The sequence below is a fragment of the Trichomonas vaginalis genome, chromosome IV (genome assembly GCF_026262505.1).
Source record: "Trichomonas vaginalis G3 chromosome IV, whole genome shotgun sequence".
Lineage (NCBI taxonomy): Eukaryota > Parabasalia > Trichomonadida > Trichomonadidae > Trichomonas > Trichomonas vaginalis.
Genome location: NC_067206.1, coordinates 17,459,826 through 17,482,396, shown reverse-complemented (window position 1 = coordinate 17,482,396; position 22,571 = coordinate 17,459,826). Strand labels below are relative to the sequence as shown.

The 22,571-nt window shown below is 31.9% G+C and overlaps 6 protein-coding genes across 6 annotated transcripts, besides 19 other annotated features; 4 read left to right on the top strand and 2 right to left on the bottom strand.

The window, feature by feature from the left end:
• Window positions 1-1,427: part of a mobile genetic element that runs on past the window's edge.
• Window positions 1,426-1,453: a terminal%2Cinverted (terminal inverted repeat of Mariner transposon ID:TVAGG3_0113760).
• Window positions 1,426-2,729: a mobile genetic element.
• Window positions 1,522-2,649, top strand: TVAGG3_0113770 (Mariner transposase; the record flags this gene model as incomplete). Its single annotated transcript, XM_051223261.1, has 1 exon — window positions 1,522-2,649. One exon carries the CDS (start codon window positions 1,522-1,524, stop codon window positions 2,647-2,649), a length of 1,128 nt encoding a protein of 375 aa, XP_051108247.1.
• Window positions 2,702-2,729: a terminal%2Cinverted (terminal inverted repeat of Mariner transposon ID:TVAGG3_0113760).
• Window positions 2,729-2,859: a mobile genetic element.
• Window positions 2,822-2,859: a terminal%2Cinverted (terminal inverted repeat of MuDR-5_TvMULE4 transposon ID:TVAGG3_0113750).
• Window positions 2,860-3,222: 363 nt separating this feature from the next.
• Window positions 3,223-3,260: a terminal%2Cinverted (terminal inverted repeat of MuDR-5_TvMULE4 transposon ID:TVAGG3_0113730).
• Window positions 3,223-5,512: a mobile genetic element.
• TVAGG3_0113740 (MULE transposase domain-containing protein) lies at window positions 4,737-5,300 on the top strand (the record flags this gene model as incomplete). The annotated part of the gene is made up of 1 exon (XM_001290076.1): window positions 4,737-5,300. The coding sequence occupies one exon, from the start codon at window positions 4,737-4,739 to the stop codon at window positions 5,298-5,300; it is 564 nt and encodes a 187-aa protein (XP_001290077.1).
• Window positions 5,475-5,512: a terminal%2Cinverted (terminal inverted repeat of MuDR-5_TvMULE4 transposon ID:TVAGG3_0113730).
• Window positions 5,513-6,350: 838 nt separating this feature from the next.
• Window positions 6,351-6,559: a mobile genetic element.
• Window positions 6,560-6,842: 283 nt separating this feature from the next.
• Window positions 6,843-6,880: a terminal%2Cinverted (terminal inverted repeat of MuDR-5/MuDR-7_TvMULE4 transposon ID:TVAGG3_0113710).
• Window positions 6,843-7,179: a mobile genetic element.
• Window positions 7,180-9,604: a mobile genetic element.
• Window positions 9,605-11,329: a mobile genetic element.
• Window positions 11,292-11,329: a terminal%2Cinverted (terminal inverted repeat of MuDR-5_TvMULE4 transposon ID:TVAGG3_0113690).
• A 363-nt stretch (window positions 11,330-11,692) lies between these two features.
• Window positions 11,693-11,730: a terminal%2Cinverted (terminal inverted repeat of MuDR-5_TvMULE4 transposon ID:TVAGG3_0113670).
• Window positions 11,693-13,980: a mobile genetic element.
• TVAGG3_0113680 (MULE transposase domain-containing protein) lies at window positions 13,112-13,574 on the top strand (the record flags this gene model as incomplete). Its single annotated transcript, XM_051223260.1, has 1 exon — window positions 13,112-13,574. A coding segment is annotated over one exon (463 nt), but the record flags the coding sequence as incomplete, so codon positions are not given.
• Window positions 13,943-13,980: a terminal%2Cinverted (terminal inverted repeat of MuDR-5_TvMULE4 transposon ID:TVAGG3_0113670).
• Window positions 13,981-14,565: 585 nt separating this feature from the next.
• On the bottom strand, window positions 14,566-15,894 carry TVAGG3_0113660 (DDE endonuclease family; the record flags this gene model as incomplete). The annotated part of the gene is made up of 1 exon (XM_001301077.1): window positions 14,566-15,894. The coding sequence occupies one exon, from the start codon at window positions 15,892-15,894 to the stop codon at window positions 14,566-14,568; it is 1,329 nt and encodes a 442-aa protein (XP_001301078.1).
• Window positions 14,566-15,894: a mobile genetic element.
• A 470-nt stretch (window positions 15,895-16,364) lies between these two features.
• TVAGG3_0113640 (DDE endonuclease family) lies at window positions 16,365-16,538 on the top strand (the record flags this gene model as incomplete). Its single annotated transcript, XM_001301076.1, has 1 exon — window positions 16,365-16,538. The coding sequence occupies one exon, from the start codon at window positions 16,365-16,367 to the stop codon at window positions 16,536-16,538; it is 174 nt and encodes a 57-aa protein (XP_001301077.1).
• Window positions 16,539-18,155: 1,617 nt separating this feature from the next.
• Window positions 18,156-18,728, bottom strand: TVAGG3_0113630 (uncharacterized protein; the record flags this gene model as incomplete). The annotated part of the gene is made up of 1 exon (XM_001301075.1): window positions 18,156-18,728. The coding sequence occupies one exon, from the start codon at window positions 18,726-18,728 to the stop codon at window positions 18,156-18,158; it is 573 nt and encodes a 190-aa protein (XP_001301076.1).
• Window positions 18,729-22,571: the final 3,843 nt, after the last annotated feature.

The window sequence follows — 22,571 nt, the reverse complement described above, 5'->3', positions numbered from 1 at the left end:
TGGGAAGTACTGGTGCTTCAAAACCTTGAAATGTGATTCCGAGATGTTGTTTGTTCCATCTCCTTCATTTCTATAGCGAAGCATCCACCTGTCAAGATGATGGCGCCACTGTTGGTCAAAGTATTCACGGGCAGCAGGTTCCTCATTTAAAATTTCTTCTAAATTGTTGTAAACTTCATCATGATCAATTTCTTCCTCTTCAGAACCAAAGACCAATAACTTCATTAAGTTATAGAAAGTTTCGAAGTTGGAACGATCTTGAAACTTTTCAGCCTTTCTCATGACAGCGCGCAACACATGAACGCCACACCAAATGATCTGGCATAAGGGGATGGCTGTTTCAACAGCATTTGTGATTTGAGGTGCGCAGTCCATTGAAAAATAAGATGGTTCGCGATTGATGGAGCCAAAATATGCTGTGAGACAAACTTGTATATTTTCACTTGTGTCGGGCCAAACGAAAAAATACAAAAACGGAAAAACAATTGATTCCGCGAATTTGCCAGTGACGGCATAAAATGGTATGCGAGAGCGCAAGAGCTTATAAGTGGAATCAATGTGATAAGTTTGTATTTGATGTGAAAAAGCATTTGCTTCGAATGGGGCGTAATAGAAAATCATACGATCTGGCTCGTGAATAAACTCGATGAGATCATCTGGAGAATGACTCTTAACCATGTCGACAAAAATTGCAAGAGATGTAACATCATCCGCTGAGAAACGGGTATTGATTGCATGAAGGCGTTTAGAAAACTTTTTTAAAGCATCTGTAGATTGTTGAAACATTTCCGGAATGATCCCACTATCAAATGGGATATTAAGATCTTTGAAACACCTTAATTGTGCGTAAACACGGTCTTGATTTGATTCAAAATATCTTGTTAAATAAGATCTATAAAAATATGATGTAATTTGTTGTGATTTGTTTGGAAAAGGGGCAGAATGATTGTGGGTGTTAATACATTTTCGTATGTGGTACTTGTCATCGGGAAGTGTATCAACAAGGAAGCGACATGGACAATTCGGCCACTTACAATTAAATTGGATTTGATTTCTTTCTTTCCTAGTTTTATATGAATAACTACAACCTGCTTGGATTTCTTGTTGCACTCGATACTTAAGCAACTCGATATATGTGAGTTCGTGATCTTGGATCTGCATTAAAATGAAATGATTTGAAAGAATAAAGAATTTTGAATATATTGGTCTTATTTTGATAAGCTTGGTCGTGTTTTGAATAGCTTGGCCATCTAATTCAATTATGATCTTTGAAAATTAGGTGAAATAAAACTAAACATAAATGTAAAACTAGGGATATGAAATTTTGGTTGTACACCACTTGTATGTGCCGGATACCATTGTGTCAAATTTTTTCTGAAATTAACTTTAAAAGTACTAAGTAAGATCATTTGTTTTTGCATAATATAGGGTGTCCAAAGGTGCGTTTAGCACAGCGCTCTATATGAGACTATTAAAGGAGATATATGCTGATTATAAATATATAATAAAAAATATGAATATATGTATATGATGAGTAAGTTGTATTTTGGCGCCATGCCGGGATATAAAATGAATTTTGAGACAAGAGGCGGTTTCGCGGGAAATTTTGGCGGGATTTTTTTCATTTTTTTAATGAATCATAAAGAAAACATCCTCGCTCTTGCAAAAAAATGCAAAGACTGTAAAAAAATCTACGAGACATTGGTAAAATGCTTCGGTATGGATGCTCCTAGCTATTCCACTGTAACGTATCATGTTAGGATGTATCACTTCATGAACAAAAAGGCGCCCATCATAAAAATTGACAAAAAATCGCCGGATCAAAGAAAAATCAAAGCAATTCTTCAAGCGCTAGATGAAGACCCAAGAGCATCACTCAGAAGGATAGAGGAGATGACAAAGATACCACGTACAACAGTCAGTTATTATCTGCACAATTATTTGAACTACAAACTAGCGTATACACGTTGGGTTCCGCACAACCTTAATTCAGTTCAAAAAAAATCTAGAGTCCAATCTTCGAAAGAGCTCCTCTCTATATTGGGTGCATATCAATCCAAGAAGTTTCGCTTTTTAGTAACAGGGGACGAGTCTTGGTTTCACTATGCAACAGAAGCCAAAATCATGTGGATCCCGAAGGATGAAAATCCGCAAACATTCCCGAAGAAAAAAATTGACACACCAATGATGATGTTGTCGGTTTTTTGGGGCGTGAATGGCATCATCGCAATTGATATTCTTCAAAAACCTAATACGATGAATGCTCAGTATCTAATTGACAATGTTCTTACTCAAATTATCAATTCTGATGAGTTTGAGAAATCCAAACAACAAAAACAAAAGTTTGCAATTCATTTTGATAATTCAAGAGTTCACAAAAGTCATAAGGTAATGAATTACTTGGTGGAAAACAATGTCAAAGTTGTTCCAAACCCAATTTATTCACCTGATATTGCACCCTCTGACTTTTATTTATTCGGCACGCTAAAAAAGAGAGCTGAAGGACGCGAATTCGCGAGTCCAGATGATCTTGAAAATTTTGTAAGAGAGCAATTTGAGCAATTTTCTCATGATGATTTAAAGCGTGTCTTTCAAGCCTGGATCGATCGCTGCGAACGCGTGATTGAATCCAATGGTGATTATATTTAAATAAACTTTATATATATGTAACTTGTTTATTTCTATTCGCAGTATTCAGGTTTGTGCTAAACACACCTTTGGACACCCTATATAATGCCAATATGGTTTCTTTTGATTTTATTTCATTTATAAGCAAATCAGATTTACCCAAAAACTCCACTCCATAAGCGTTCATTTGCTAAATTAAAAAGTGACAATGGGCTAGTCTGTCCCTTTCTCCTATATTTCATATAGCAAGCTTTAGATATCTTCGAAAAAAAAGTAATAATATAAATAAGGGTAATGATTTATAATATTTTAAAATGCCTATTATTGATCATTGTTCTTGAATTTAATTGCGACCTTTTCACTTAAGGGTGCACTACGAGGATTAAAAAGTTCTCAATTTTTTCTGAGAGTTCTATCAATTGGCTAATCCTCCAAATTAATAAAAACTTATTTTTTTCTTTACAGGAATATATTTTTTCGATTAATATACATCATTTAGAATCACATATGGTATCTTCATATCATATATAACTTTGGTGGTCTAATATCAACTCTTTGATGGATTTAGAAAAACACTGGAAAAAACTTGATTTTGAGAAAGGAACAGACTAGCCCATTGTCACTTTTTAATTTAGCAAATGAACGCTTATGGAGTGGAGTTTTTGGGTAAATCTGATTTGCTTATAAATGAAATAAAATCAAAAGAAACCATATTGGCATTATATTATGCAAAAACAAATGATCTTACTTAGTACTTTTAAAGTTAATTTCAGAAAAAATTTGACACAATGGTATCCGGCACATACAAGTGGTGTACAACCAAAATATAAGTTAGTTTAAACATATATTGCTATATCTCATGATCTTACTTAGTACTTTTAAAGTTAATTTCAGAAAAAATTTGACACAATGGTATCCGGCACATACAAGTGGTGTACAACCAAAATATAAGTTAGTTTAAACATATATTGCTATATCTCATGATCTTACTTAGTACTTTTAAAGTTAATTTCAGAAAAAATTTGACACAATGGTATCCGGCACATACAAGTGGTGTACAACCAAAATTTCATATCCCTAGTTTTACATTTATGTTTAGTTTTATTTCACCTAATTTTCAAAGATCATAATTGAATTAGATGGCCAAGCTATTCAAAACACGACCAAGCTTATCAAAATAAGACCAATATATTCAAAATTCTTTATTCTTTCAAATCATTTCATTTTAATGCAGATCCAAGATCACGAACTCACATATATCGAGTTGCTTAAGTATCGAGTGCAACAAGAAATCCAAGCAGGTTGTAGTTATTCATATAAAACTAGGAAAGAAAGAAATCAAATCCAATTTAATTGTAAGTGGCCGAATTGTCCATGTCGCTTCCTTGTTGATACACTTCCCGATGACAAGTACCACATACGAAAATGTATTAACACCCACAATCATTCTGCCCCTTTTCCAAACAAATCACAACAAATTACATCATATTTTTATAGATCTTATTTAACAAGATATTTTTGAATCAAATCAAGACCGTGTTTACGCACAATTAAGGTGTTTCAAAGATCTTAATATCCCATTTGATAGTGGGATCATTCCGGAAATGTTTCAACAATCTACAGATGCTTTAAAAAAGTTTTCTAAACGCCTTCATGCAATCAATACCCGTTTCTCAGCGGATGATGTTACATCTCTTGCAATTTTTGTCGACATGGTTAAGAGTCATTCTCCAGATGATCTCATCGAGTTTATTCACGAGCCAGATCGTATGATTTTCTATTACGCCCCATTCGAAGCAAATGCTTTTTCACATCAAATACAAACTTATCACATTGATTCCACTTATAAGCTCTTGCGCTCTCGCATACCATTTTATGCCGTCACTGGCAAATTCGCGGAATCAATTGTTTTTCCGTTTTTGTATTTTTTCGTTTGGCCCGACACAAGTGAAAATATACAAGTTTGTCTCACAGCATATTTTGGCTCCATCAATCGCGAACCATCTTATTTTTCAATGGACTGCGCACCTCAAATCACAAATGCTGTTGAAACAGCCATCCCCTTATGCCAGATCATTTGGTGTGGCGTTCATGTGTTGCGCGCTGTCATGAGAAAGGCTGAAAAGTTTCAAGATCGTTCCAACTTCGAAACTTTCTATAACTTAATGAAGTTATTGGTCTTTGGTTCTGAAGAGGAAGAAATTGATCATGATGAAGTTTACAACAATTTAGAAGAAATTTTAAATGAGGAACCTGCTGCCCGTGAATACTTTGACCAACAGTGGCGCCATCATCTTGACAGGTGGATGCTTCGCTATAGAAATGAAGGAGATGGAACAAACAACATCTCGGAATCACATTTCAAGGTTTTGAAGCACCAGTACTTCCCAGAAAGGCGAAATCTTCGACTCGATGAACTTGTCATCGAGTTATATTCCAGTGTTGTTCCTTCATTCCTGATTAAGTTGCAAATTAAAGGTCTGGATTCAGAGAGAAGTGTTAAAGTTATCAAAAAAGTCACAAGAGATTTCGAAGAAATGACACAATTTAAAAAAGTCGAATGCATCAGTATGCTTGAAGCTGTTCAGAAAGGTCTGAAAAATGATACACTTGATCCCAACATTGTTTACTCAACATTAAAAATATTATTGCAAAGAAAACATTTGATTTAATAAACATTTAATTTATTATAATTAATTTTTTATTAAAGTATAGTAAAAAATGCTATAAATAAATTATTATATTTTATTAAAATGTGACTTTTAATAGTAAGTGAATAAAATAAATCCGGAATTGGGAAAGAAATAAGGTTAATTAAAAATAATGAAAATTACAAGTTTAAGGTTAATGAAAAAGTGACAATGGGCGAGTTTGTCCCCCACTCCATATGGTATCTTCATATCATATATAACTTTGGTGGTCTAATATCAACTCTTTGATGGATTTAGAAAAACACTGGAAAAAACTTGATTTTCAAAAAAATTTTAGCATGTTTATTTTTCTCATTATTTTGATCGAGAGCCATGATTTTTCTTTTTACTATATCATTGGTACATATCTCATACCGAAATGGCTCACCAAAAAGGTGACATTTTTGGCGCCAATAATTTGATTTTTCTGATTCTTTCTATTTAGATATATTTATTTAATATTCATATTCCTTTATATTGCCTCATATTATTTCCCATTTTTAATCATATTATACAAATCTTTAATAATTTTTAATGTTTTGAGCTTCAAAATCTTGTTCTAACTATTTTCATTCATATATCCTAGAAAAAATTAAAAAGTTTTTTAGAAATAAAAATGTTTGTATGTAAAGTATTGAAAATATTCTAGATGAGAAGACATTCTCCAGAAGAGATTGATATTGATTGGCTTTGTGAAGCCATCACAAAATCAAATAATGGAGTTAAGTTAACTGATATTTGCGCGAAAGCTAAAATAAATCATGAAGGCAGAGTTATATATAATCATACTATCTTAAAGTATTCCTAGAAATTTCCAAAATTAACCGAAATATAACTGGATAGAATTACTATTTTCGAGATAAAATTCATATGGAAATACTAATTCATAACGCTTTATGTTATATAAAATTTAATTTATAAAAATTTCAAAATAAATCAAATTTAACACAATGAATATAACTGCAATCGAGGTTTTTGACGATTGATTCTTACGAGAAGTTTTCCAAACTTTGAGTTAATGTCTTGACATTAACTCAAAGTTTGGAAGTCTAATAAAGGGAATTGTAGGCTATGAGGTACTGATTATATATATCAGTGCCTCATAGCCTGCAATTCCCATTAGAAATCGGAGAAACTTTGTCCGCATAACTTATGATGCGGACAAAGTTTCTCCCATTTCTACTTAGAATGAAAGGGCAAGAGGTATATAGGTACACTATATATCTCTTGCCCTTTCCTTCTTACCTAAAGACTTCCAATCTTATTTTTTTTCCAATTTTTCCCCTAAATTTAAATCTTATATAATATAAATAAAATGCATAATATCAATCACAAAAATTAATGTTTATTTTTTAATTAAAATTGCCGCGCAATTTAAGGTTTTCTGTCACTTTTTTGTTAGCCATTTCGGTACGAAACACCATATCATTGGTACATATATGATGATGCTATTTATGCAATTTATTTTCAAAAAAACTCGTTTTTCAAGAACCTAAAAAAGGCCCAAAAATTTCATGACCTGCAGAGTGGGGGACAAACTCGCCCATTGTCACTTTTTCATTAACCTTAAACTTGTAATTTTCATTATTTTTAATTAACCTTATTTCTTTCCCAATTCCGGATTTATTTTATTCACTTACTATTAAAAGTCACATTTTAATAAAATATAATAATTTATTTATAGCATTTTTTACTATACTTTAATAAAAAATTAATTATAATAAATTAAATGTTTATTAAATCAAATGTTTTCTTTGCAATAATATTTTTAATGTTGAGTAAACAATGTTGGGATCAAGTGTATCATTTTTCAGACCTTTCTGAACAGCTTCAAGCATACTGATGCATTCGACTTTTTTAAGGATGGGCACTCATTAGGGTGATGAAAAAAATCAAGTCTAGCAAAGTCAAATATTAAAAACAGTGAAGACTATTATATAGCATTATAGTGCACAAGCTCAAAATATTTAGTGATGCATTTCTCGAACTTATTTTATTTATAAGTTAACCTTGAAACATGAATTTAGTATATCATGAGCATATTTTTTCTAATTTTGCAATACTTATAATATCATACCAGGATTCATGTGGAAGTCTAATATTTGGTATATAATATTCTGACAATAAATGTATTAATTCAATTATATTCAAAATGATGGGTCACAATTTTTACTGAAATTGCAAATTTAATTTCAACAATGAAATTATTGTTTAAAAAAAATAGCACAACAGCAAGATGGACAATCATATATAGAATTATAATGCTCCATATAATGCTTTGATTTGATGCGTATATAATGTTATTTTTCGAACATCTTTGTAAAAAATTGATTTTTGTAATTTTTGAAAAAATTCGATTTTATTTCGAGATTTCCTCTATAGGTGAAGTATATTGAACAATATTCCTATGGGAGAAAATAATTGTAAGTATGAGTACTTTCAATAATACTATGGGTGCCATGGTTATCGCTCAAACGATCAAGTTATATCTCGATTGCGTAAATTGAAATTTTGCTATTTTCTAAATTCACGGCAACAACATTCTTTTATCCTGATCGTACATCACAATATTTGAATGTGCGACCATTTGTTCAAGAAACCGTCAAGTTATTCTTCATTTTTCATGCCGCGGCGAACAAAAGCAGTTGCAAAGCGTATAAAGAACTTAGTTCAAAGCGCGAAAAATAGGGTAGAGCCATATGTCGTCAACACTGTTGAATTTGTGCTATCTGTATTATTGAGCGGCGCTACATTTTGCCAATCAGAATTTCAATTCATGCTGAATAACATCAAAGTTCCGTCAGAAGCTACATTTCATCGAGTCCAAGAAAAGGTTGGTCGTGTTATCATAGAAGTTGCCAGAGAATCTGTTAATTATTGGAAATCTCGAATGAGAAAATGTTCGGGACTTTTGTTTGACGGTTCTTGGAGTCAGAGAAGAAATGCAATGTTTTGCTATGTACAATTTGTAGAAGAGAAACTCAAAAAAATTGTAGATTGGGAAGTGATATCTAAATCTTTTAAAAATTTCAAAGGTAATTTCAACGGAAAATCAAATGAAATGGAATTTGAAGGCTTAAAAAGAATGCTGAAGCGTTGGAATAATGAAAAACGTGTAAATTTTTTTGTGCATGATGGCGATGTCAAAATTGTTTCTACAATCAAAATACGTTCAAAGGTATCAGAGAATACAGAGATCCTGGACATTTTCTTAACAATATACAGAAAAAGCTCAAACTGCCAGAATTCAGAATCTTATCTAGCATTTCAAAGAATTTATTGCGTTGGCTTAGGCAACTTCTCAATGACACACATATGTCAATTAAAACAAAGAAGTTTTTATGGTTGAATTCCGCTAAACATTATGCCGGAAATCATAAATTTTGTCCAGATCCTGAAAAATGCAAGATGATTAAACCATGGAAATATGCAAAAAATAAAACTGCTATAAAAACACTTAAAAAATTCCTCGAAGATACCGTAAAAATCTTTGATATGGTAAAAAAGATTCATTCAACTCAAGTAGTTGAATCGATAAACCATATCAAAGCAATGCTTGCTAATAAAAATATTAATTGGCATGCTTCTTGGCCAATTAGGATGGCAGTCACAATATTGCATTTCAATGAAAGTATGTTTGAAACGATTGTAGCAACAAGATACAGGTTAAATTTACCAACAATGCCAGAAATGATGAACAGATATTTCAGAATGTATGATACAACAAAAGATTTAATCAAAGCATTCAAAAATTCAAAGCAAGTTCAAAAAAAGTTTGCGGCATTAAGAGCTATAAAGAGAGGTCTTCAAGCTACCGATGATCGTATTACTCTTAAATCACATAAATAATTATTAAATTTATTTCACCCTCAAAACATCATAATCTTGCACCTTCTTTGAATAAACACTTTCACCTTCTATTTTTAATTAATGTTTTTTAATTGTCCAAAATTTTTAGATTATATAAGATATAATTTTTTTAAAAGTATTATTTTCTAAAAGATAAGTATATATTCTTAATCACAAAACCTAGCATTTTATCATATCTATATATCAGCTTCCTAAATATAATACTCATATAGTTAGTATGATTTTAATGTTTTTGAACATGAAACGAAAATATGATTACAATCATATAACATAATGGAGTTATTGATATAACTTATATGGATGATACATTAAGAAGTCTTCCAACAATATAGATATAGTTGTAGATTCCTATGATTCCTTTTATATTGTGAGATAATAACATTTTTATGCTGTCAGGAGCCTATGAGTGCCCATCCTTAAATTGTGTCATTTCTTCGAAATCTCTTGTGACTTTTTTGATAACTTTAACACTTCTCTCTGAATCCAGACCTTTAATTTGCAACTTAATCAGGAATGAAGGAACAACACTGGAATATAACTCGATGACAAGTTCATCGAGTCGAAGATTTCGCCTTTCTGGGAAGTACTGGTGCTTCAAAACCTTGAAATGTGATTCCGAGATGTTGTTTGTTCCATCTCCTTCATTTCTATAGCGAAGCATCCACCTGTCAAGATGATGGCGCCACTGTTGGTCAAAGTATTCACGGGCAGCAGGTTCCTCATTTAAAATTTCTTCTAAATTGTTGTAAACTTCATCATGATCAATTTCTTCCTCTTCAGAACCAAAGACCAATAACTTCATTAAGTTATAGAAAGTTTCGAAGTTGGAACGATCTTGAAACTTTTCAGCCTTTCTCATGACAGCGCGCAACACATGAACGCCACACCAAATGATCTGGCATAAGGGGATGGCTGTTTCAACAGCATTTGTGATTTGAGGTGCGCAGTCCATTGAAAAATAAGATGGTTCGCGATTGATGGAGCCAAAATATGCTGTGAGACAAACTTGTATATTTTCACTTGTGTCGGGCCAAACGAAAAAATACAAAAACGGAAAAACAATTGATTCCGCGAATTTGCCAGTGACGGCATAAAATGGTATGCGAGAGCGCAAGAGCTTATAAGTGGAATCAATGTGATAAGTTTGTATTTGATGTGAAAAAGCATTTGCTTCGAATGGGGCGTAATAGAAAATCATACGATCTGGCTCGTGAATAAACTCGATGAGATCATCTGGAGAATGATGACTCAACCATGTCGACAAAAATTGAAGACAATTGCAAGAGATGTAACATCATCCGCTGAGAAACGGGTATTGATTGCATGAAGGCGTTTAGAAAACTTTTTTAAAGCATCTGTAGATTGTTGAAACATTTCCGGAATGATCCCACTATCAAATGGGATATTAAGATCTTTGAAACACCTTAATTGTGCGTAAACACGGTCTTGATTTGATTCAAAATATCTTGTTAAATAAGATCTATAAAAATATGATGTAATTTGTTGTGATTTGTTTGGAAAGGGGCAGAATGATTGTGGGTGTTAATACATTTTCGTATGTGGTACTTGTCATCGGGAAGTGTATCAACAAGGAAGCGACATGGACAATTCGGCCACTTACAATTAAATTGGATTTTGATTTCTTTCTTTCCTAGTTTTATATGAATAACTACAACCTGCTTGGATTTCTTGTTGCACTCGATACTTAAGCAACTCGATATATGTGAGTTCGTGATCTTGGATCTGCATTAAAATGAAATGATTTGAAAGAATAAAGAATTTTGAATATATTGGTCTTATTTTGATAAGCTTGGTCGTGTTTTGAATAGCTTGGCCATCTAATTCAATTATGATCTTTGAAAATTAGGTGAAATAAAACTAAACATAAATGTAAAACTAGGGATATGAAATTTTGGTTGTACACCACTTGTATGTGCCGGATACCATTGTGTCAAATTTTTTCTGAAATTAACTTTAAAAGTACTAAGTAAGATCATTTGTTTTTGCATAATATAATGCCAATATGGTTTCTTTTGATTTTATTTCATTTATAAGCAAATCAGATTTACCCAAAAACTCCACTCCATAAGCGTTCATTTGCTAAATTAAAAAGTGACAATGGGCTAGTCTGTCCCTTTCTCCTATATTTCATATAGCAAGCTTTAGATATCTTCGAAAAAAAAGTAATAATATAAATAAGGGTAATGATTTATAATATTTTAAAATGCCTATTATTGATCATTGTTCTTGAATTTAATTGCGACCTTTTCACTTAAGGGTGCACTACGAGGATTAAAAAGTTCTCAATTTTTTCTGAGAGTTCTATCAATTGGCTAATCCTCCAAATTAATAAAAACTTATTTTTTTCTTTACAGGAATATATTTTTTCGATTAATATACATCATTTAGAATCACATATGGTATCTTCATATCATATATAACTTTGGTGGTCTAATATCAACTCTTTGATGGATTTAGAAAAACACTGGAAAAAACTTGATTTTGAGAAAGGAACAGACTAGCCCATTGTCACTTTTTAATTTAGCAAATGAACGCTTATGGAGTGGAGTTTTTGGGTAAATCTGATTTGCTTATAAATGAAATAAAATCAAAAGAAACCATATTGGCATTATATTATGCAAAAACAAATGATCTTACTTAGTACTTTTAAAGTTAATTTCAGAAAAAATTTGACACAATGGTATCCGGCACATACAAGTGGTGTACAACCAAAATATAAGTTAGTTTAAACATATATTGCTATATCTCATGATCTTACTTAGTACTTTTAAAGTTAATTTCAGAAAAAATTTGACACAATGGTATCCGGCACATACAAGTGGTGTACAACCAAAATATAAGTTAGTTTAAACATATATTGCTATATCTCATGATCTTACTTAGTACTTTTAAAGTTAATTTCAGAAAAAATTTGACACAATGGTATCCGGCACATACAAGTGGTGTACAACCAAAATTTCATATCCCTAGTTTTACATTTATGTTTAGTTTTATTTCACCTAATTTTCAAAGATCATAATTGAATTAGATGGCCAAGCTATTCAAAACACGACCAAGCTTATCAAAATAAGACCAATATATTCAAAATTCTTTATTCTTTCAAATCATTTCATTTTAATGCAGATCCAAGATCACGAACTCACATATATCGAGTTGCTTAAGTATCGAGTGCAACAAGAAATCCAAGCAGGTTGTAGTTATTCATATAAAACTAGGAAAGAAAGAAATCAAATCCAATTTAATTGTAAGTGGCCGAATTGTCCATGTCGCTTCCTTGTTGATACACTTCCCGATGACAAGTACCACATACGAAAATGTATTAACACCCACAATCATTCTGCCCCTTTTCCAAACAAATCACAACAAATTACATCATATTTTTATAGATCTTATTTAACAAGATATTTTGAATCAAATCAAGACCGTGTTTACGCACAATTAAGGTGTTTCAAAGATCTTAATATCCCATTTGATAGTGGGATCATTCCGGAAATGTTTCAACAATCTACAGATGCTTTAAAAAAGTTTTCTAAACGCCTTCATGCAATCAATACCGTTTCTCAGCGGATGATGTTACATCTCTTGCAATTTTTGTCGACATGGTTAAGAGTCATTCTCCAGATGATCTCATCGAGTTTATTCACGAGCCAGATCGTATGATTTTCTATTACGCCCCATTCGAAGCAAATGCTTTTTCACATCAAATACAAACTTATCACATTGATTCCACTTATAAGCTCTTGCGCTCTCGCATACCATTTTATGCCGTCACTGGCAAATTCGCGGAATCAATTTTTTTTCCGTTTTTGTATTTTTTCGTTTGGCCCGACACAAGTGAAAATATACAAGTTTGTCTCACAGCATATTTTGGCTCCATCAATCGCGAACCATCTTATTTTTCAATGGACTGCGCACCTCAAATCACAAATGCTGTTGAAACAGCCATCCCCTTATGCCAGATCATTTGGTGTGGCGTTCATGTGTTGCGCGCTGTCATGAGAAAGGCTGAAAAGTTTCAAGATCGTTCCAACTTCGAAACTTTCTATAACTTAATGAAGTTATTGGTCTTTGGTTCTGAAGAGGAAGAAATTGATCATGATGAAGTTTACAACAATTTAGAAGAAATTTTAAATGAGGAACCTGCTGCCCGTGAATACTTTGACCAACAGTGGCGCCATCATCTTGACAGGTGGATGCTTCGCTATAGAAATGAAGGAGATGGAACAAACAACATCTCGGAATCACATTTCAAGGTTTTGAAGCACCAGTACTTCCCAGAAAGGCGAAATCTTCGACTCGATGAACTTGTCATCGAGTTATATTCCAGTGTTGTTCCTTCATTCCTGATTAAGTTGCAAATTAAAGGTCTGGATTCAGAGAGAAGTGTTAAAGTTATCAAAAAAGTCACAAGAGATTTCGAAGAAATGACACAATTTAAAAAAGTCGAATGCATCAGTATGCTTGAAGCTGTTCAGAAAGGTCTGAAAAATGATACACTTGATCCCAATATTGTTTACTCAACATTAAAAATATTATTGCAAAGAAAACATTTGATTTAATAAACATTTAATTTATTATAATTAATTTTTTATTAAAGTATAGTAAAAAATGCTATAAATAAATTATTATATTTTATTAAAATGTGACTTTTAATAGTAAGTGAATAAAATAAATCCGGAATTGGGAAAGAAATAAGGTTAATTAAAAATAATGAAAATTACAAGTTTAAGGTTAATGAAAAAGTGACAATGGGCGAGTTTGTCCCCCACTCTGAAATATAGTTTTTCTACATTTTAACTTATTAAAAAATGATGAGAATGATTTAACTGTTTATAATTATTAAAATGATATGTGTGATATTTTCATTGAAATTAATAAGGTAAAAAGTGACATTTTAAAAAATTAAAAAACTAAAATCCTCTTGGATATATGCTATTGGGTATTTGCCAATATTTTAATCATATATAAGAGGTATCTGAGCATATGATTTTTTTAAAAAAATTATTGTGTTTTGTTATATATAAATATGGAACTAACTAATAACAATCAACAATCAATAATCAACAATTAAATGAATGTTATCATATTAATGGAAAGTGAATAATGTAACTAACTAATAACAATCAACAATCAATAATTAACAATTAAATGAATGTTATCATATTTATGGAAAGGGAATTATGTAACAAGCTAATATTAATATTTATGATGTAACCGTTATAAAAGTGACATATATGATGTGACGGTTATAAAAGTGACACACCAAGAGTGGCAATTCTAAATCAAATTTAATTTTATATCTTTTAATATATGAATAAAAATAATTTTTATTAATAAGAATAAATATAATTTTTTATTAATAAGAATTTTCACTGTCATCTTCAGAAACTGATTCTTGATAGTTATATGCCATGCTATTTTCATCCATGTTATCATCCCATCTTTCAGCACCTCTACGTAATGGACGTCGGCACAAAAGTTTATTTGTAAGACCTGCACATATTGCAAAGGTGTGTTGATAAAATATTAGATCACCCTTGATTTTCAATGGCCATTTACCACCAATCACTCTCCAGTATCGTTTGAGTCGAGAAAAATAATTCTCGACAATGATTCGACCACTGGAGAGTTTTCGGTTGTATTCCTTCTGATCATCTGTTAATTCTGTATTCCTTTGACGTTTAAAAGGAATTTTTGCCCATGGTATTATATCATTAATACCTTGATATCCTAAATCTGCTAATAAGCATGGCTCTGTCTCAATTTCTGCCATCATTCTTTCTTTTTCTGCTTTTAAGATAGAAATGAGATTTTTTGTTTTTTTAAATAATCTAAAATCATGTCTTTTTCCACGGATTGGTTTCGAAAAGTGAAGTAATCTTCCTTTGGGACTGACAAAACATTGAACTTTGACACAACACATTTTATGTTTTCCAGAGTAATATAAATTTTGATCTTTTGCTCTTCCAATTTCTTGTACTGTAGCGTCCAAAGCTCCAAGCATACCGGGATATTCGGCAGATTTTTCACTTTCATCCCACCGAATATAGGGTCTCCATTTGACAAAGTCCTCACCAATTTTTAAACCAATTTTATTTATGATATCCATTACAATAGCTCTTGTATGTGTTTTTTTAATTCCAAATTGTGCTCCTAAGTCTTTAAATGAACCAGAATGTTTCAACCAAGTTAATGTTATTAGCAATTTCGATTCTAATGACACTATTGTGTGTTTATAATGATTGTGTTCAAGTGTATTAAAATAAAGATGTAATAAATCTCTAAAATCTTTGCATGTCAAATTTGTCAATTTTGTGAGACAATTATTTTGTTGCACCCTTAAAATTTCTTCGATCCTAATTTTCAGCGGTTCTTTGATCTTTGGCTCTGGTACATCATTTACAGGAACATCAACAAATGATTCCATATATTCTGCTTCTCTTTGGGTAAAAAATGAAATTGGATCTGTTGGATCGATTTCATTTTCTGAAATTTCAGATGAAGTCGCAATTTGAATGGAATTAACCGCTGTCACGTTTTCTTGTGCTGGTGGTGGATTTTGTTCTGGTGCTGCCGATTGGACATTAATGAAGTGATAATTGTTGATTTCAAAAATTTTATTAATTTTATAAAATTGATATTCAATTTTTAAAAGCACAAAGATGTTCGGCCATTTATGAAGCATTGAATAGAATTTCGACAAGAAAAAAATTATTCTAATTCTTGTATTGATTATAAGATTTTGCAAACAATTAAAATTATATGGAAAATGATACAGATTATCTTCCAAATACAGCAAAAAATATAAAATCGATTTATTAATAAATCCAAGGCGTCTTCAGGCTTAAAAGAGATTTTTTCGCCTGTGATGTTTATTATTATCTAATAACTTATCTTATTTTCGCATATATAATATTAGTAGATGAGTGCAAATAGTATTTGATGGACACTAGTTGAAAATACCATTTTTTTTTAAATAATTATAAAAAAAATGCTCATTCCTAAAATTATTTTTTATTACTAGGATATCATACTCACCAGACACAATTAAGATCATGTAAAGTAAGAAAGCGCATTTCAATGCGTCACGTTTCCCATATATAAAGGCGAAGAGGACTCAGTTGAACTACACAGGCAAGGCAGTATTGATCCTTGATGGATTTAAGAGTCACAATCACCAATCTTTCATTGATCAGTGCCAAGAGAATCAAGATTATCCAAATACCGCCACATTCATCAGATCAAGTTCAGCCATTGAATCTTGAAATATATGGCGTATTCAAGGGAAAATACCAAGCCTTTCCTGCTCCAAAGGGTGTAAATCCATAAACAAAGCAAATCGTCAAGATTATTGAGGCATGGCATGACACATGCAAGATAAAAAACATCAAATCTGCTTTTAAAGTCGCAGGAATTGATGTCGTTTATGATACGGTTACCCAAAAGAACACAATTAAAGTTGATACAAATTTGGCAACTAAAGTTCGTCATTTCCCTGCATGTGTTCAACGTCAAATGTCTAAAAACAGAATAAACCTTACGAATTAATGATTATTTTATAATTCTGAAGTAAATCAAAATTAATTTTTTAAATAAAACATTAAAATTATATATGATGTAAATTGACTGTTTTTTAATCGTTACTTCGACAACTTTTTCCTGCCTTCGACACTTTTTTCGGGGGACTGTATGATATATATGAGATATATAAATATATCGATGATATATCGATGATATATATATGATATATATATGATATATATATGATATATATATGATATATATATGATATATATATGATATATATATGATATATATATGATATATATATGATATATATATGATATATATATGATATATATATGATATATATATGATAATTGATCAAGCACACGTTTGAAATTTTATCAATGTTAGAAATATTCCATTGGTCTCTCTAAGCATGCGGCGGTTATCCGCACTGTACGTTTATTATTGAATTTATACACATTTTCGGGGCCGAATGGCGGGTACGAAGTAGCCGCCATTCGGCCAAATACAAAATGAACAAGAATTATAGTCATCACCCTTTTATTTTATTATTATTCCATATGGCTAAATTTTTAATCTGAGTTGATGTTATAAGAGATAAAATAATGATGATGAAATATTTTTATTATGGGACAAGGAACCTGCAAGGTACTGACTCAAGGCCAGCGCTTTGCAGGCTCCTATTCCTATCGTAAAGTGTCTAAACTTTGAGTTAATATCTTGCAATTTCAAGTTTAAGACCACAAATTGCCCGTTTAAACTTTATATCTCATTAATGTATTTTTAATCCATACTATTTATTATACTTTTATTAACTTAAAACAAAAAAAGTTCTTCAATAATCAATTGATTTCAAATTTTAATTTCTTATTTAATCTTAACCATTGTCACTATTATGATTAAATCAAGTTATAACCAAACTGATTTGTTAGCAAGACGTTATCATCAGTTTCCAAGCTGGAGTCGAAGCCAGCTTATCTACTGCATTCATAGCATTAGACTGGATGTTATCCAGATCCATTTGCTCATTAACTTGTTGAAAAATGACCACTTCATTCACAATTGTATTTAATCAACACTCAAACTTCATCCTCCAAACATATTACCCATGCAGCAAGTATACTCTCCTCAAGTACAAACTGTTTGTGGATGACATTTTCTTAAATACACAAACTTTTTACAAATTATTAAAAAAATTATACCAAATCAGCGACATTACTCAATCGGTCTTGAATCCTTTCATGATCTCCAAGCGAGCATTCATTAACTCTGGAGGCATATTCAAGTTGAAGCATGTCAAGATCAAACTCTGAGCAGATATTGTACGTTCGCATGTTACTGAAGATTCCCCAATCGTTATCATTAAGATGTAACGAATAATCAAAAATCTCCAAATCGGTCACAGTCTTAATTACTTTAAAGGGATGATTGTTGTTGGCTTTCTGTATGACATCTGTTCTTCAATTCGAATTTCATAAACTTAATTGCCCTTAGACAAACATCGAGGTCCTCAACAGCTTCATTCACTGTTTCATCATGACTATCCTGAACTACTTCAGCTTCAGTGAATTTATTGTTCGGAGGTTCAAGATCTTTTTCTGGCCATCTAGCTTCTGGTGCTTCTGTCAATATTTCTTCTACTGCCACATTTACTCTTTCTTCAATCAGGATTTCTGTAACATCATCAATCGGATCTTTCGGTTTTTCTATATAGTAGAACAAGCTTGTGTATCCATTGGCTGGTGGAGGGAATTCACGGTTGTGAATTGCCTCACGGGCGTAAATCAAACCTTTCGGTGTTGTCAAGTAAGCAAATGCCCAAATAACGCCATACTCGGAATTGATGGTTTTGGCTAAAAGCCATTGATAGAAGATACTGGCAAAGCGATTGCCCTTCTGACGTAACTCCTCAAATGCCATTTCAGCATTATGGATCACAGGATAAAATCTTGAAAGAGGAGTTTTTGCATCTTCAAACAAAAGAATCATTGCAGCAAAGATTACTGTACAGTCAGACAGCTCGTCAAAGCTGTCTGGCACAGAATGAAGCTGCGTGACAATATTGATTCTTTTTTTCAGGGGCAATACCAAGTGAGGTGATAGGCACCATACAACGTTCGTCCGACCAACATTTTTAAAGAACAAAAATTGGATTAGAGAACTCTAAATAGTATAGGCAATCATAGCGTATTGGAAAGCATATCATATTATGTTATTAAAGAAATCTGGCTTATATAAAAAGTATCTCATTTCGATATTATACTAAATTTATTAGATAATTGCAGGGTGTATCATATTTGTCCTATATATACGTTTGGAACATATGATATGTGAATATTTTAAGTATTTATTTGGAATAAATTATGAGATTGTCAAATATGATCGACAATCATATGTGTTAATATTGTGGTGTTGTTTGTATAGTTTGCCTTATATGGATCAATCGTATTAGTGCTGGAATGAGGAAAGATTGCAAATTATTTGTCAGGGTTTTCCGATCTGAGTGCATATTTGCAGGGTCTTGCTTTGGCACCCTGCATCAATGTACTCAGACCGGGAAAAGCTTTCACTTTTGTTCGGCGATGCGGAGACGGTATGATCCGTGGGAAAAAATTGAGACCCACGATTCAGACTTTTTGATGTAGCATAGTTACACCCCATGTATGTACGAGCGAATATCAGTAATCATGTCATAGGTTATTCTATTCTAGTTATTAAGGATGATATAAAGGCTATAAAATCTTATATTTTATAATCTATGACAATTTTGTGATATTTCAGTTTCGATATGTATTAATAGAATGAAATGCAGTGGTGAATGCGTTTAAGTTCAGTCCTTAATCTTGAGTTTGAAATGAATTTCAAAATTATAAAAAAGTGTGTTTTTGAATAGATCACAGTGGTAACAAATCCGAATAACTATAAGCTATGTTCGCATGTAACTAATTTTGGTAGAAAATCAAAAATAAGTTAAAATTATCGATAATGAAAACCAGAATAACCGGGAAGGGGGTCCTTTCTCAAGGTCAGGGCCCTCTTCTAGTTTTTCTGGGGCAGTAATCTTAATATGGAAGCCGAGTCTTGAGGATAAGTGTCTCAAAAAATGGACAATCACCTGAGACTCGGCAGTAGAGATTGTAAGCGAGGTTCTGATCTCTTATGAGGTCAGAGCTTGTATTTGTAAAATTTTTAGGGCTGAGTTCTTGCGAGACCGTCCTTATAATCGACGATCATCGCAAAACTCGGCCCTGAGGATTGTTATTGCAGGCTCTAGCCTCATGAGAGACCAGAGCTTCGTATTTGATGCTTCTCAGGGCCGAGTTCCGCTGAGAAGTGTCCGTGATTTGGACAGTCTCAGGGAACTCGACTCTGAGGATTGTAAGCGAAGCCCTGGTCTCTGCTGAGGCCATAGCCTGTGTATTTCTTTCTTTCAGGGCCGAGGTGAGAGGGGATCGTCAATGATGTGGACGATCTCCCTCAAACTCGGCCCTGAGGATTGTAATTGCAGGACCTGGCCTTTGCTAGGGCCAGAGCCTGTAGCTGTAGATCATTCATGGCCGAGTTTTGACGAGAACCTGCATCATGTTTGTGATGAGGTCAAAACTCGGCCCTGAGGATTAAATGTGCAGGCTCTGGCCTTTCCTGAGGCCAGAACCTCGTATGTGCACTCTCTCGGGACTGGGTTCCTCTCCGGCCATCCAGAATCAGGGCTGTCTTTGAGGAAGCCGGCCCCGAGGATGGTATGCGAAGCTCTGGCTTTTCCTGAGGCCAGAGCTTGTAATTTTCATTCAAAGCCAAGTTCCTCTCGGATCGTGCTTAATGAGGACGACCGTCCAGGAACTTTGCTAAAACAACTACTAATCTAGTGAAGCTCTAACATAAAACAAAAAATGAAAAAACATATCATTCAAGATTATTTTGTTGTAAAAATTTTTTAAAAATATTATATAAATTAAATAATTAATATTTATTTAAAACGATTACTATTGAAAATTTGAATTTGAACTTAAATTTTTTTGCAACTATTATAATTATCAATTTTGTATATTAATCTGTAATTTTATTTTGAACACGCACTATGTTTGAATACACTCTCTGAACAAAATGTATGGTGAATATATTTCAATAATTTTTTGTTCCGCATATGTTTTTTGCGTAAATAGCGCACCCTTAGGTCTCTCATCAAAATATTGAAGAGTATTATCACAAACAAGGTTAATTTGATGATTGTGTTGCTACAGATGAAATGTTAAATAATTTCAACAAATATTTTACCTTTCAGCAGATGTATTGTTGTCTTGGAAGTACTTTATCTAGTAACGTACCTCCAAGACTACCATACATCCGCTGAATTTATATTATCCTCCTTACTTTGCAAAATTGAAAAGCAATTGAATTTTTTTGTGAGAATGTAAGGTTTTTAACTAGGATGAAATGAACAATGCTGCTTTAAACAGAATAAGTCATGGAAGACCACCTTTTACACCACGTGTTTGTAAAGTTCTTCCTTTACCTCAGGAAGTTTTAGACCGACTTAAAAAACCTAAACTCTTATATACGAAAAAAGGAGATTTGACAGAATGTCAAATCTCCTCAAAAAGTGTCAGTTTACATGGCAAACAATTGCGAGCAATTTTTAGCCATTTTGGCTGAGAACTAGGGTCTGCGAGGTACATAGATAGAATCAGTACCTCGCAGACTCTAGTTCTCTATATGTTGTCGAGAAAATTTTTGGTGAAATGTCGTCGCATTTCACCAAAATTTCTCGGCGCCATAGGATGAATTGGAGGGTGTGAGATACTATTATATGTAATAGTACTCACACCCTCCAAAACCTCGAAAATCTCAAAATTTCCTGCAATTATCATCAACTTTGCATAGCACAATCGGCCAAAAATTCATTCATATTGAAATTAACATTGTTAGTACAATTGATTCAATAGCTAGTAAAAATGTATATAATAAATCAAGTATGAATTCGGATTTTTCATGAAGGAATTAAAAAGATGAGATTTTTCTTTATTGAAATTTAATAAATAGAAAGTATATTGATGGTGAAACACATCTATAAATATGGGGAAAGCAAATATTAGCAAGATTTCGTAAAATGTTTAGGAGAATGTTGAAAAAGGAGAAATTTTATTTTGAAAAAATTGATAAAAAATAGAAAATAAAAAATTGAAAAAATAGATAGTATATTAATAGATAAATGCAATTATTAAAAAAAACAAATTTGAATTTTGATATGGGAATAAAATTATTCTCACAAATTGTAAAGATTTGAGAGCGTTTTGAAAAAAATCGAAATTATCAAAATGGATAAATTATGAAAAGATTAATTGTGCATTTAAGTTAAATAAAAATATATTTGTAATTGAGATAATATAGGATAATTCAAAATTTGCTTTGAAAATGCATTTGAATAGAAGAAAGAAAAATAATGTTTAAAGAAAAAATAATATATAAGGCTGAATATAAAACAATAATTTGAATTCAAATTTACAATAAAAGTATTGTTTTTAAAATCAAAATTGAATAATTTGATTTATTTATTAAAATATATTTGATTTATCTTCTTTTTTAAAAAAATTACACATTCTCTCAATTTTTTATTATCCTTTCAAAATTGCCGATCATTTCTTAAAAAATTTTTGGATGAATTAATAATTTGATTTGTTTATTAAAATGTATTTGATTTATCTTCTTTTTTTAAAAAATTACACCTACTCTCAATTTTTATTATCCTTTCAAAATTGACGATCAATTCCTCAAAATTTGAAATCAACATTATTTATTATATTCAAATTTTGAAGGCATTCTCTTTCTCGTTTG